This window comes from Thamnophis sirtalis, unplaced genomic scaffold (assembly GCF_051295495.1).
Source record: "Thamnophis sirtalis isolate CommonGarterSnake01/CBP01778 unplaced genomic scaffold, rThaSir2_p1.2 scaffold_6, whole genome shotgun sequence".
In the NCBI taxonomy this organism is placed as follows: domain Eukaryota; kingdom Metazoa; phylum Chordata; class Lepidosauria; order Squamata; family Natricidae; genus Thamnophis; species Thamnophis sirtalis.
Genome location: NW_028261386.1, coordinates 72,764,279 through 72,777,575, shown reverse-complemented (window position 1 = coordinate 72,777,575; position 13,297 = coordinate 72,764,279). Strand labels below are relative to the sequence as shown.

At 34.0% G+C, this 13,297-nt stretch overlaps 1 protein-coding gene across 30 annotated transcripts in view; it reads left to right on the top strand.

Moving 5' to 3' along the window:
• AFDN (afadin, adherens junction formation factor) overlaps nt 1–13,297 on the top strand; it is a 95,098-nt gene that overhangs the window by 76,736 nt on the left and 5,065 nt on the right. For 9 of the 30 annotated variants that reach the window (XM_087718154.1, XM_087718153.1, XM_087718164.1 and 6 more), the window contains 8 exons: nt 1,477–1,595; nt 2,617–2,811; nt 3,296–3,387; nt 3,482–3,670; nt 4,945–5,967; nt 7,271–7,306; nt 9,249–9,383; nt 11,793–12,306. In XM_087718154.1, coding sequence (XP_087574280.1) covers nt 1,477–1,595; nt 2,617–2,811; nt 3,296–3,387; nt 3,482–3,670; nt 4,945–5,967; nt 7,271–7,306; nt 9,249–9,383; nt 11,793–12,306 — 2,303 coding nt within the window. The remainder of the gene's footprint in view (nt 1–1,476; nt 1,596–2,616; nt 2,812–3,295; nt 3,388–3,481; nt 3,671–4,944; nt 5,968–7,270; nt 7,307–9,248; nt 9,384–11,792; nt 12,307–13,297) is intronic. The other 21 variants (XM_087718178.1, XM_087718175.1, XM_087718171.1 and 18 more) reach the window with 7 other exon arrangements.

Below are 13,297 nucleotides of genomic sequence, written 5' to 3'. Positions count from 1 at the left end.
AAACATAATGCTTTTTATTTAAGCCAAAAAGTTCTGTTTTGATCTCATCCATCCATAGCTTTTCTTATCTTTCATAAACTGTAGGCAAGTAGTAGTGTTCTTTTTTTTAGAACAGTGACACCCTTGCAACACTGCCATTCACACTATTGTTGTCCAGTGTTCTCCTGATGGTGACTCTTAGGACTTGAGTGGGAACGCAAGGTCAGAGATTATATTTATGAAGAAATAATTAAACAGCAAAAGGGTACACAAAAGTTTTAAGCACTATTTTAGCTTTCAGTATTTCTGGAAGTTATAAAATGTGTGAAGAATATCCATAACTACTTCTCATATCTTTCTGTTGAGTAAGAGATAATATAATTGAGTAGTATACTTGAGCATTGTATTGCAGATTATAGTACCACTATTAGAATTTTAAGGAGAATTAAACAACTTGTAACTTATTGGATCATTGTTTCATTTTCTTACCTAACAAAGAGAACAGAATGACCACATGTGGGCAAAAATACAGAATAGGATCAATTTCTGACTTCCTGTCGACGTCCCCATTGATATTCCTTGTGGGAAGCTGGCAATAAGCATCAGAAATTTCCCTTCCCTTCCGAAGAGCATTTAGCCCAGTTCAAGGTTACAAAACAGATACAACAGATATTTTAGTTATATATAAATACATTCTTTTTGCCGGGTTGTGAAAAAGATATGGCATAATCCACTTGTTTTTTATTATGATATTCCTTATAGAACCCAAAGGGCCTCATTATAACTCGAACATAGTGCCAAAAAAATCAGTTCTTGTCCCTAATATGCAAATATCATTGTTTATAAATGAGTCTTATGCACATAATTATGGGAAATAAACAAAAAAGTAACATTTGATTTCAGATGGTTTGTACCCAAATCAAATATTACAATATTTTATTTAGATATGGAATGGAACAGGGCTTTTCTGTTTCAATTGTAGACCAAACTGCCATTGTTTCAGGCAGAATTTTTGGGGCCGAAGGGAAGTGAACAAAAAATGTCAAAGGCATCAGTAACTATAGCTGAAGGCAGACAGGAAAGAGAGGGAGACAGGAAAGAGAAGGAAGATCAAGCGATGCACAGGCTAGTGTAATAATCTAAGCAACAGAAGTGAGAGAAAGTATGCTTTGTACTTACTTGCCAAAATTATTCCAGGGTCCTTGGAAGTTTTACTTCAGCCAAAACCCAAAGCGACAAGAACATTCTGATTTTTTTTTCCTGCTAAACTTAGCCAGATAGAAATTATTTGCTAAAATTACAAAAATAGTTTCAAGGATTTGATGTGTTTCTTCTATTTCTTTTCTATTTTGTAAATGGTTCTATTGGATTCTCATAATTAGTTTATTTATATTCATTGTGTACATTTTTCTACTGACTAAATGCTTTGAATTTGCTCAATAATAGTTTCTTGCTGGTTCTTGCAAACTCACCATTGTATTTCCAAATTTTACTCAGAGCCGCAGAACTGATGACAAGAACAGGAACAGTAGTCACATTAGAAGTGGCAAAACAAGGAGCAATTTACCATGGTTTAGCAACATTGTTAAATCAACCATCTCCAATGATGCAAAGAGGTAAACAACTAAAATACATTTGTCCACATATAAAATCTACATTAAAAATTAGTATAAAAATAAGGCATATTCAAGTACCTAATATGTGATGTGATATGCTAATTGCTCTCTCCCTCAAGAAGTCTAAAAATGTAAAGAACCAGTTAGGTTCTGCTCTAAACAATAACATGGAATTGGCTTGCCGCTTCCTTTTTCTAAGATGTTTTTTCAACATTCCAGATTAGTGTACTGCTGTAGAATTTTCCAGTGGTCTCCATTTGGTACAAACAAGTTTTAATCCTGGAAAGTTTTTTCAGGATTAACCTACTACTGCCTGTTTTTGAGTATCCATAGCAGGACTTGCAAGTATTACTATGCAAGCATCTTATTGTTTACTCTTAAAATCTTACTGAATTCAATGGGATGCATAGTCTTAATTCAATGGGATATTTAACATTCCATGTAGGATTGCCCTCTTAACTGAGTAAGATTTATATCCTCAGAATAATATCAATACTCCTTAAAAGGAAATTATAATGATTTGATGAAAAAGCAGAGATTTGTGTTGTAAAGCAATTTGAATGTTAAGAGGTCTGTTTTTTCTAATGATATTATTTGGCATGTGTAAAATTTGTCTGAAGACAGATCTGTGTAATATGCTACTGTTGGTGAATTTTAGCTGTTCTTGAAACTCTCAAGCAATGATGTTTTCCAACTATAGAACATGGTTGTAATTTTAGTAGAGAAACTAGGAATATAAACTGGAACATTATGTAGGTAGTATAGACTGGAAAAAGTCAAGAGCATTCCATTTGAGTTCTATAGGACCAGGAAATGCAAGCAAATTTGTAGCTAATTTTTTTGTCTGTCTGACTCTACTTACATGAATTTTGCTTTTTGAAACTGCACATATGAAGAAGGTTAAGGGAGAATTTAAAAATGGGTCTCTTCATTGCAGACCAGAAGAATTATTATGTCTTTGTCTCCCCCCCCTTTCTCTCTCTCTCTTTCTCACACACACACACACACATTCATTGTTCAGTTTCAGATCGTCGTGGCTCAGGTAAACCCCGACCAAAGAGTGAAGGTTTTGAGCTATATAACAATTCTGCTCAGAATGGATCACCTGAAAGCCCTCAGCTGCCTTGGACTGAATATAATGAACCAAAGAAATTACCAGGGGATGATAGACTACTGAAGAATCGAGCCGATCACCGATCTAGTCCCAATGTAGCAAGTAAGCAAGCACCAGCTTACAACTGCTTCTGTGAATTAATACCTGAAATAAATCTAAATATTGGAATTTATATAACTAATTATCATATAAATTAAATTAGTAAAAATTGAATTTATTTTCTTATTAATTATTTAAATAATCTATATTTATATATGCAACACTCAAACACTGACCCTGGATAGTGCATCAGTATTCCCAATATCCTAGACTTGGGAACAAATTTAGATGAGTAATTACATTCATACCACCCTCCCACACACAAACACACACGAGCTCAAAGCCCAAGGGGGGGGGGGAATCCAAATTTTACTGCCCTTCTGACTGACGGGGGGGGTACATCTTATGCGGGAGACTGTTCCAAAGGGTTGGCACAACAGTGGAAAACATCGCTAAAGAAGAGCTAATAAATCCCGTGTGCCTTGTTTTCCTTATTTGAATGTTGATTTTGCATTTGTTAACATTTAAATCTCCTTGCTCTCAATAGATCAGCCTCCAAGTCCAGGGACCAAAAAGGCTTATACTGGAGGAACTACAAATAAGATAACTTCAGTGTCTACTGGAAATCTTTGCACAGAGGTTAGACGTAGTAAAAAAAAACACCTGTCAATATTTATAAAAATGCTTGATATTATTTTTGACATCTATAACTGATCTTTCCATATTTACACAGGAACAGGTACTACCAGCTAGACCTGAAGCATATCCAATTCCAACACAAACTTATACCAGAGAGTATTTCACATTCCCAGCCTCCAGGTCTCAGGATCGAATGGGTCCCATTCAGAATCAATGGGCAAATTATGAAGAAAAGCCCCAAATTCCCACTGAAAGTAATCACTATATCAATAATGCAAATCAGGTTAGAAATAATTTGCTTCATAATATTAGTAGTTTGGAGATTGTAAATAGAATAAGAATTACAACTAGGACTGATCAAGTATTTTGTTATAAAAATCCCTTCATATTTTATTATATTTTGCTATACCTAAAATATTTGGCCAGCTTCTAGACTACAATCCTGCATTCATTTATATTGTATTTGAAATCTGCAGTTTGCTTGTATTGTGTTTGAAAAGCTGTCAATTTATATTTGGAGTTGATGGTTGAAATGCAGAAGTCTAATATTTTTTTAAAAAAATCACATTTAGAGCTTTTGAGAAAAAACTTCTGTATAGGAATAAGAGTATGTTAATTTTTACAAAATATAGAATGCCTGGTTTATTTTTATTTTATTTTAAATGTGCAAGACATTACTAATCTGTCAATGAATTTTAATATGTGCATTGTATTTAGTGCTTTTGGACTAATAGAGCATAATAAATGCATTCATTGAAAACAAAGCATTTTTCGGTCATAATTGAGGTCTTTGAAAGAGAAGTAGAGAAATGTTGCTTTTGTTCATAGCTGCCAGCTCTTCTTTCGGGTCTATTTTGTATTTAAAATAATTGTAGAAGTACTCAGCAAAGTTTGCAAAGCTTATAAACAGATTAGAAATTTTAAGGTATGTGGTATATTATTATTATTACATTTCTATACAGCAGTTTTATTTTGTATTTAGCAGAATCTTTGACGTTAGCAGCATAGTATTTTTGACATTGGAGCATTTAATAAGGAATTTGTGCTTCATTTAAATCATTTTCAAAAATGAAGAGGAAATTAACAAGTGTGTGTGTGTGTGTATGAACAAATAGTTCCTTTTTCTTTGCAATATTGGTGAATGTCTATAATTTTAATAAAAGTTGCCAAAGCAGTGGGAGGAATGACAGGTTAGTTATATGTAAGCTCTTAGACCTAAATATTTCTGGGAGCACAAAATGTAAAAATGATAATAGCTTGGCATTATTCTGAGGAAAAGTATACAGCATAGATTCTGCTGATGTTGAACATATGCCAAGATAGTTTCAGAATCTTGTCTCAGGCTGTTTTAGAGTTTGTTTAACTTGATTGGAAAGAAAAGCTGAATGTAAGACTTCAAACTTGTAAAGTATTACCACTTTTAAAAATGCTGATTTTAAGAACAAATGAATAAACATTTCATAATCATTGTTCAAAAGTAATAAGCTGCCATTTGGTTCTTGCTGTATGGCCTATTAATATGTGGAAACTAATGTTATATTCTTTATTTTTTTAAAGCGTGTAACCCGTTCTGAAGAGGAACTACGGGATGATAACATTTATCAGGCAGAAAGGAATCAATTAGAAGTTGCCATGCAAAAAGATATGGGATATATTGAAAGAAAATCAGATAGCGATCCATGGATGAATTCTTCTGTGGATTCTAGCACATCAAGCCAGGAGCATCTAAACAGTTCCTCTAAATGTATCTCCTCTGGATCTTCTTTAACCAAAAGTGGACCTGGCCGTTGGAAAACACCTATAATTACTCAACCAATGTTGCTGGCAGTTTCTCAGTCCACAAGGACAGACCTACCTCCCCCTCCCCCTCCCCCACCAATGCACTATGTAGCTGACTTTGACGGACTGCAAATGGATTTACCTCTCCCACCACCACCTCCACCTGCAAATCAATTGGGGTCACAGTCATCTCAGGTTGCTGCTGCTGCAGAGCGCAAAAAGAGAGAAGAACATCAGAGATGGTATGAAAAAGAAAAAGCACGCTTGGAGGAAGAACGAGATAGAAAACGTCGAGAGCAGGAAAGAAAACTGGGGCAAATGCGTGCTCAGCCACTAATGCCAGCTCAATCATTGCTTCCTCCTCTTCAGCAGGTGAAACCGGAGAAGCCTTCAACACTTCAGAGGTCTCATGAGACGGTGATTAGAGAATTGCAGCCCCAACAACAACCCCGAACCATTGAACGAAGAGATCTCCAATATATCACCATAAGCAAAGAAGAGCTGTCCTCTAGTGATAGTCTGTCTCCTGATCCCTGGAAAAGAGATGCTAAGGAGAAGCTGGAGAAGCAGCAGCAGATGCATATTGTGGATATGCTAAGCAAAGAGATTCAAGAACTTCAAAATAAGCCAGATCGAACAGGCGAAGAAAATGACCGCCTGCGCAAGCTCATGCTGGAGTGGCAATTCCAGAAACGACTTCAAGAGTCAAAGCAAAAAGATGAGGATGAAGATGAGGAAGAAGATGATGACATCGATACTATGCTGATTATGCAACGACTAGAAGCTGAGAGAAGAGTGAGGGTAAAATGAGATAATCCATTTAAAAATCATTTCATTGGCTAAAATTCCTGCATATTGCTAGCAAAAATATAAATTAGTTATCACTATAGGATAAAGGAGGACTGGACTCTCATAATGTCCCTGTCTTTCATTGCATATAATGGTTGACTACTCTGATTTGTCAAATAAGTGGTGTTGCAAGCTATTACTTAGAAATTGCTAGGGGGAGGTAACCACCTTTCAAGTTCCCTTTTTTTCAAAAACAAAATCCCTATTCTTATTTTTTTATAATTTTAATTTGTGTGATGCATATGTAATATTCCAGAACATTAGTGTAGCTTTTTTTAAATCTTTGACCACTAAAAGCTGTTTTAAATTTATGTTTCATCTGTTAGTCCATAGCATAACAGGATTTGGAATTTTCATTCCAAGAGTAATAATGTTGTCTGTATCAGGAAAAATAGCTTTTAAATCTGCTTTTAAGAATACAGCTTCAAAAACAATCCAATACTTTTTTTAAAAAAAATTGTAGAATCTGTATTAGGGGCTTTATAAATAACATTGATAAATGATCAAATTATAACAGCAACTTGATTTCAGCGACTTGGGTGTTATTTTTTACAGCAATGTTACTTTCTACATTATGCTTCTTTTCCTGTTTTTAAAAGCTTTACTTTCCATTGCTGCTTTTAACACATTTTCTTGCTAAATGCAGTTTTGTTTTTATTTATTTATTTTCTTTTCTATACTGAAAATTAGATAGATAAAATGAATGTAACAACTATCCATAAATTGTTGCTAGTTCTAATGTTGCCATTCAGCTTTTTAACCTAACTTTATGGCTAAAAATCTACATACTGTATAATTTTAAAACATGTTATCTTCATTATTGAGCAGCTTGACATTACTATTATCAAATTTGCACCATATGCTTTGTTAAACTCTTTTTCTAAATAGTTGCAAAATATAGTTTGTATTTGTTTTGCAGAGATTTAGAACTCCCATTAGAGCTGCTCCTTATTATTGATAATTTAAAATAATACAACCAGTTGGCCATTTTTCCACAATACTCTGTTCTCTTGATATCGTGTAAATCTTTAAGCAAAAATAGATGAATTAACAGAGTGTACAGAAAATATATTTTAAAAAAATCTCCTTTTCTGATTTAAAGAGATTTGCTAACATAATATTAGACTGTCACACTGACTTTTATTTTTATTCAGCTCTAGTAACGAATCAAAGAAATTATTTTGGCATAGTGCAACCTAAATTTATCCTTATTTTCACTGTGCATCTTTCTTTTTCCTTCTCTTATTACCTGCAGCAGACTGCTTTGCCAGCAATCTCTGTTCTAGATTTGGTATGTTCTTATTTCTTCTCTTCGATGCCTTTCCTTAATACTTTTTTTCTTTTTCTTTTTAATTAATGATAATCCAATGTGCATTGGATATTTGTTTATCTTTAGAGTGCTTCAGGGCAAGGACTAATACATTAAATTAGTGGTAAGCAAGAGACACTTATCTAATGCTTGAGAAATGCTCCTAATTTTTTTTCTTCTACTTTTGTTTTAAAGTTGTATTCTGTTTGCATATTTTACTTGTGAACTACTACAGTTAAATGAACCCTATATTAACAATTTAACATATCAGTATTTTGAAAACATTTTGTACAGGTGAGTTTCCATTGTTCATTTCCCCATGCTTTTTTTAAAAAAAAGGATTTCTCTAAATCATATATTTTAATGTATTTTAGCATTCCAATATATTATTTTTCTTCTTTAAGCTTTTGATAATTTGGCATTTACAGTTAGTTTTAATGATTTAGTTTTTGGAACAGAACTTTAGGGTTAAACCTTTGAACTTAGATGATTTAAAATATTTTTATAAAAATTATTTCACACTCATTGCTGTTACCTATATTGATGGAAGAGTAAAACTGTATGTTACACTAAAAGCATATATATACATATACATATACATACATACATACATACATACATACATAGTTTTATAATTTCATGTTTTAGCTATTTTATTAACTGAAATCAAAATAAGATGTATTGTACTTATAAGTTTTATTAATCTATTATTATTATGACAGATGTTGAAACAGATCTGAGTAAATAGTGCAATATTCAATTCCCCTTTCTGAAAACTAATCATTTTGAGAATTATATTGCAAACTATACATATTACAGTTCAACAACGTAAAGAGTTTTCAGTGTCTAATTCATATTTACTGAACTCAATATATTTAAAAGTGCAGTTGAATCATGACACAAGAAACCTATCAAATGGAATTATAATTAAAGATTTTACCTCCTTCCTTTTTATAAAAAATACTAATTTAGATTTTCCCCCTTTAAAATAACACCACTTGGTGCAATGTTTGGAATTACAGTATAATTTTAGCTGTTTTAAAAAATGTGGGACAGAGTCCAGTAGTTCTCCTTTATTCTTTTGTAACACTTCTTCTCACAGGTGTTTAAAGGAGATGATAGTCATTTTTTGAGGAGCACTTTTCTGGAACTGTTTAAGATGTTTGATAATTTAAGATTATTTGAACCAGCTAGAGATCCTTATTTAATGTGATTAAATATTTGCACTTTGAAGCATGGATTTTCATTACTTTTCCTATTTTACAGAGATTCCAAATGCTCCTTTGCAGTAAAAAAACATTACTATATGAAAAAAAGAAATCATGGGCAGCTTAAATAGCTGATATGTTGGGTTTACTTTCAAGATCAGAGAAATGTTATCTAGTGGGAAAAGAATAGAAGCTTATCATTGGCCATAGTTTGTGCATCTTCCCAGAAGAACAATGGTAAAACATAGAGTTTGAACTATAAAAACAATGTCTCAGAACAGAAATTACTACAAAATCTATAGCATGGGTGTCCAACTTTTTAGCTTGCCTGGGCTGCATTGAGTGAAGAGGAATGGTCTTGGCTGCATATAAAATATACAATATAGTTAATGCATATAAATCACATAAGGTTAAAATTTACAATCTTGAGGGGGGCACATTACTAGCTATTCAGGTCTGCATGCAGCCCATGGACCACGGGTTGGACACTCCTGATGAATAGCATTTCTTCAGGGGAAAATACATTTCTTTTTTGAATTTTCTTTATAAGTTTTTTCCCCAAAATGCAAAAAAAAAAAATTCCCAGGAGAAAATAATTTATTAATTAACTTTTTTTAAAAAGTCTCTTTTGAACAGTAATGGGTATTTTTCTTCATGAAATATTATTTCTGTCTTCGAAAGGATCTGAGGTAAAACACAAGATAAATCTTCATTAGTTACAGGATGAGGAGCGTAGACGGCAGCAGCAATTGGAGGAAATGCGCAAACGGGAAGCAGAAGATAGGGCCAGGCAAGAAGAAGAGCGTTGTCGCCAAGAGGAGGAGCGGACAAAGCGAGAGGCTGAGCAAAAGGTTTCACTCAGTCTTCTATAACTTTGTATACTTCACTTAAATTGATTTGACCCGCTGGTATTACTAAATCTTCAACAAAGCTAGGGATAGAATTGTCTACAGTGGGTTTTGTGGCTCTTAACAAGTACTGTATTGAATTCTGTATACTATTTAAAATAAAAAGCCAAACTCACCCTATTTGTAGATTTGCAATTTAAGGAAAAGAAAAATATATTTCATTATTCTTCAAGAGGTTTTGAGAAGCAGGCAGTATATAAACTAGTAAATGAAATCCAAATAAATGAAAGTTTATATGAAGCTGGGAGAGTACAAGAAAAATATAAAGACCTCAGATATCAAAGCATAATGAAAGAAATTCAAAATGAAATCTCCTCCAGGAATTAAGTTTAAAGGGATAAAATTATTTTTAAAGCAATTAGAATAAGTTTTGAAATCCTTTTTTAAAAAAGGTAGAAAGAAAAGCTGTCAGATTTAGAACCATTAAGAACTTAATTAAGAAGAAACCATATCCAATTAAGCAATGGCACTAAGTGGGTTTAAATAATAATTTAAAATCCTCTCTGTTCATTAAACAGAGGAGAATGGATAGTAGTCTGATCATGAGATGTTTTGGTTGTTAGGAAAAAATTTAAACATGAAGGAATCCCAAGAAAAATATTAGCATATATTGATTGTAGTTCATCTTCCTATCAATACCATTGTTAATTTTCCATGTCCCTCCTATTTCAAAAATATATGATATTGTCTGATATCATTCTAATGATTGAAATCTCATCCATTTGTTCCAAACGATAAATTTTTTTGGGGGGAAAAAGGTTAATATTAATGAAAGAAACTATGGTTAGGCAATATACCGAACTTCACTATCCTTCAGACTCCCTAACAGTATTCTTTTAATTTAAAGAAAAGTGAGGGAAGGACATGGTTTGAAAATAAAAAATGGAATTGCTTGTGTTTTGTATGGAAATAGACTACTGGCTACCAAGAAAAGCAAAGGTAAGCAGGGCTGAAAAATGTTTTTTCTCCCCTTAGAAGTAGTGATGGAGTACAGCTTCATCATTTTGGTAAATTGACATCCTATGTCTAGTAATAGGCACCATAGCTTCAATTTTTTCAGGGTGGTTGCTATCGTAAATATGCTTTATGGCTTAAAAAATGCCTAGCCCTCTTTTAGGGAAAAAATTGGATATAAGTCAAGCCATGGTTTAAGAATCATTCTATAGGAGTGCTCCTTCAGTGGTGTCTGTCTGTGCATAAACTCCTATGTCCCTTTTAAGGAAAGCAAAACAACAACAACAAAAAGACTGTCATTATCTCTGCTCTGCATGTTGGGTAAAGTTACAAGTAAAAGCTGAGCTAAGCCTGACTACATTCTTCCTCATTGCAACCTTTTCTGCATTATATTTATAATGCTAAGAGGGAAATGGATGTACATTCATGTAATTTCAGACATTAAACTGTAATTGAAAGTTTAATGCATCCTGGCATTCAGTACAAGAAAGTTTATGAAGTTGTTGGTATTGAATATCCCTTGTTTTAATAGCAGCATAAAGGTAATCTTCGATTTATAACAGTTCATTTAGTGACTGTTCAAAGTTACAATGGCACTGAAAAAAGTGATTTATAACCATTTTTCAGTTACAACCTTTGCAGCATCACGTGATCAAAATTTTAAATGCTTGACAACTAATTCATATTTATGACTGTTGCTGTGTCCCAAGATCATATGAGCACTTTTTGTGACCTGGCAAGCAAAGTCAGTGGGGAAACCAGATTCTCTTAACAACTGAGTTACTAACTTATCAACAAAGGCAAGAAAAGTTATAAAATGGGGCAAAACTCACTTAACAAATGGCTCACTTAGCAACAGAAATTTTGGGTTCATTTGTTGTAAGTCCTGTATTTCATTTGCAAGTTAGAATTTCACATTTCGTTCTTTCTTTTCACTTTCTTCTTGATATTCCTTTAAACTTTAATAATTTATTGCAAGTTTACTTTTTTCAGTGTAAATATGTACTTTATCACTGAACAAGAATCCAAAGATAATTTTGTGGTTTCGTTGATGCTGTATTTCAACCCTGAACCCTCAATCCAACCTGAGCCAGAAATATTCTCTTCTAAAGATGGCTCTGCTGACATCAAAACAGGAAGGGTTATGCTTGATTTCTTCCATTCTGTCCCACTCTTGCTCTCAAAGTCTACATCATTGGATCTCCTGCCTCTCAAGAGGCAATTGGAGAGAGTAGATTCCACCCAAAATTCAGAAGTTAACCAGTATTTTAGAGCAGAAAGTTTTCTTCCTAGATAAAAAGAAAAAGTTAACCAAATCTTTTCTAGTGTGAAAATTTCCATTTGTGTGTTTGGTATTTGACATTTGCTGACATCCTTTTATTCCCTTTCGCTCAACAGAGGCGACAGGAAGAAGAATATTATAATCGCTTAGAAGCAGAGAGACGCCGCCAGCATGATGAAGCAGACCGGCGATTGCTGGAGCCCGATGAGCCTGGTCTGTACAGACCTCCGCTTCCACGGGAATATGAATTTCCCTCCCCACCCCTTTCATCTAATGCTCCTCCTCCCCCACCTCAACGAAACACTTCTTACCTCAAAACTCAGGTCCTCTCTCCTGACACGATTTATACTGCCAAGTTTGTTGCATACAATGATGAGGAGGAGGAGGACTCCTGTCTAGCAACAGGTCAGGATAAGTACACCAGTACAAGAAAGTCTTGCGGTGACCTTCCTCCTGTCCCCCCTAAGCCACAGCAGCCCTCCCGCCAGCCACGCCCAGTCTCAGATGGCCTCTGTCTGTCCAACTCATATCAGCCCTCCGCTGTCAATGCCAACAGTACTGCTAACAAAATGAGCCAACCCCCTCCCCCACCACAAAAGCCAAGTTTCATCAATCCCAGCAACACAAAAGGTAGACGGAATATTTTAATTTACAATCTCTCTGAAAACTCTACAAATTTCCCACTGAAGTACTCTTCTGAACAAAATCACTCTCATGATTCTTTCTGACTTGATCACAATCTTGGGCGTGGTGATCCAACTCTCAATCTGATTTGTTGCTATAAATTTTATTTTAAACCTGTGGTCTTTCCATTTCTTTATCAAATTCTATAATTCTTACTTTCATATACTGAAAGCAAATGATTCTCAAAATTTCACTAAAAGTACTGTTGGGTTTGGCTTTTGATCTACACCTCTTTCATTCACCATTTATTTTTATTACTATTCTTCGTTGGTCCATGGTGCTTTCACATTCCTGAGGTACATGTTTCCTACAATAAGGATATTTATTCACTGTGGGAAGCAATGGGCTTTTGCTTATTACTTGCCATGTAAACAGTGTGCAAAAGGCTTTGAAAGTATATAAACCAGCAATTACATTTGAAGTGAAATGCTACCTGTATTTTTTAGAAAAAGCAAACAAAGCAGATAGATATAGTATACTTTTTTGTGAGGTTTCTACTACACATTTCTCAGTACTGAAGTAACTTTCTCTCCATTATTCATGTTGTTTTGCTTTATCGTATTTACATTCCTAAACTTTCTTCTTTTCCCTTCATCATAAAATATGTAACTGAATAATATTGGCCACAAGTAGATCCACTAGAACTCTGATGTCAAAGAATTACAAAGCTTTAGGTCATAGCTGGTTTATATTTTGACATAGTTTTGGAAGAAGGTGGAACATTAGTGAGTTTTGGGAAGCTTGCTATTTTGCAGCTGCTTGTTTTGTTTTCCTGTATAGAAGTAGATACTTAAGCAAAAAAAAAAAAAGGTCAGTAATAATCAAAAATTCTCAAAATGGACCCCAGCCGATAGTTTGATCCTGGCTTAAAGGAAGTTCCACAAATAGCTATAGGATTTCCCCGTTTGATCAGTTCCTCTAAAGATAGTCAAGGAAT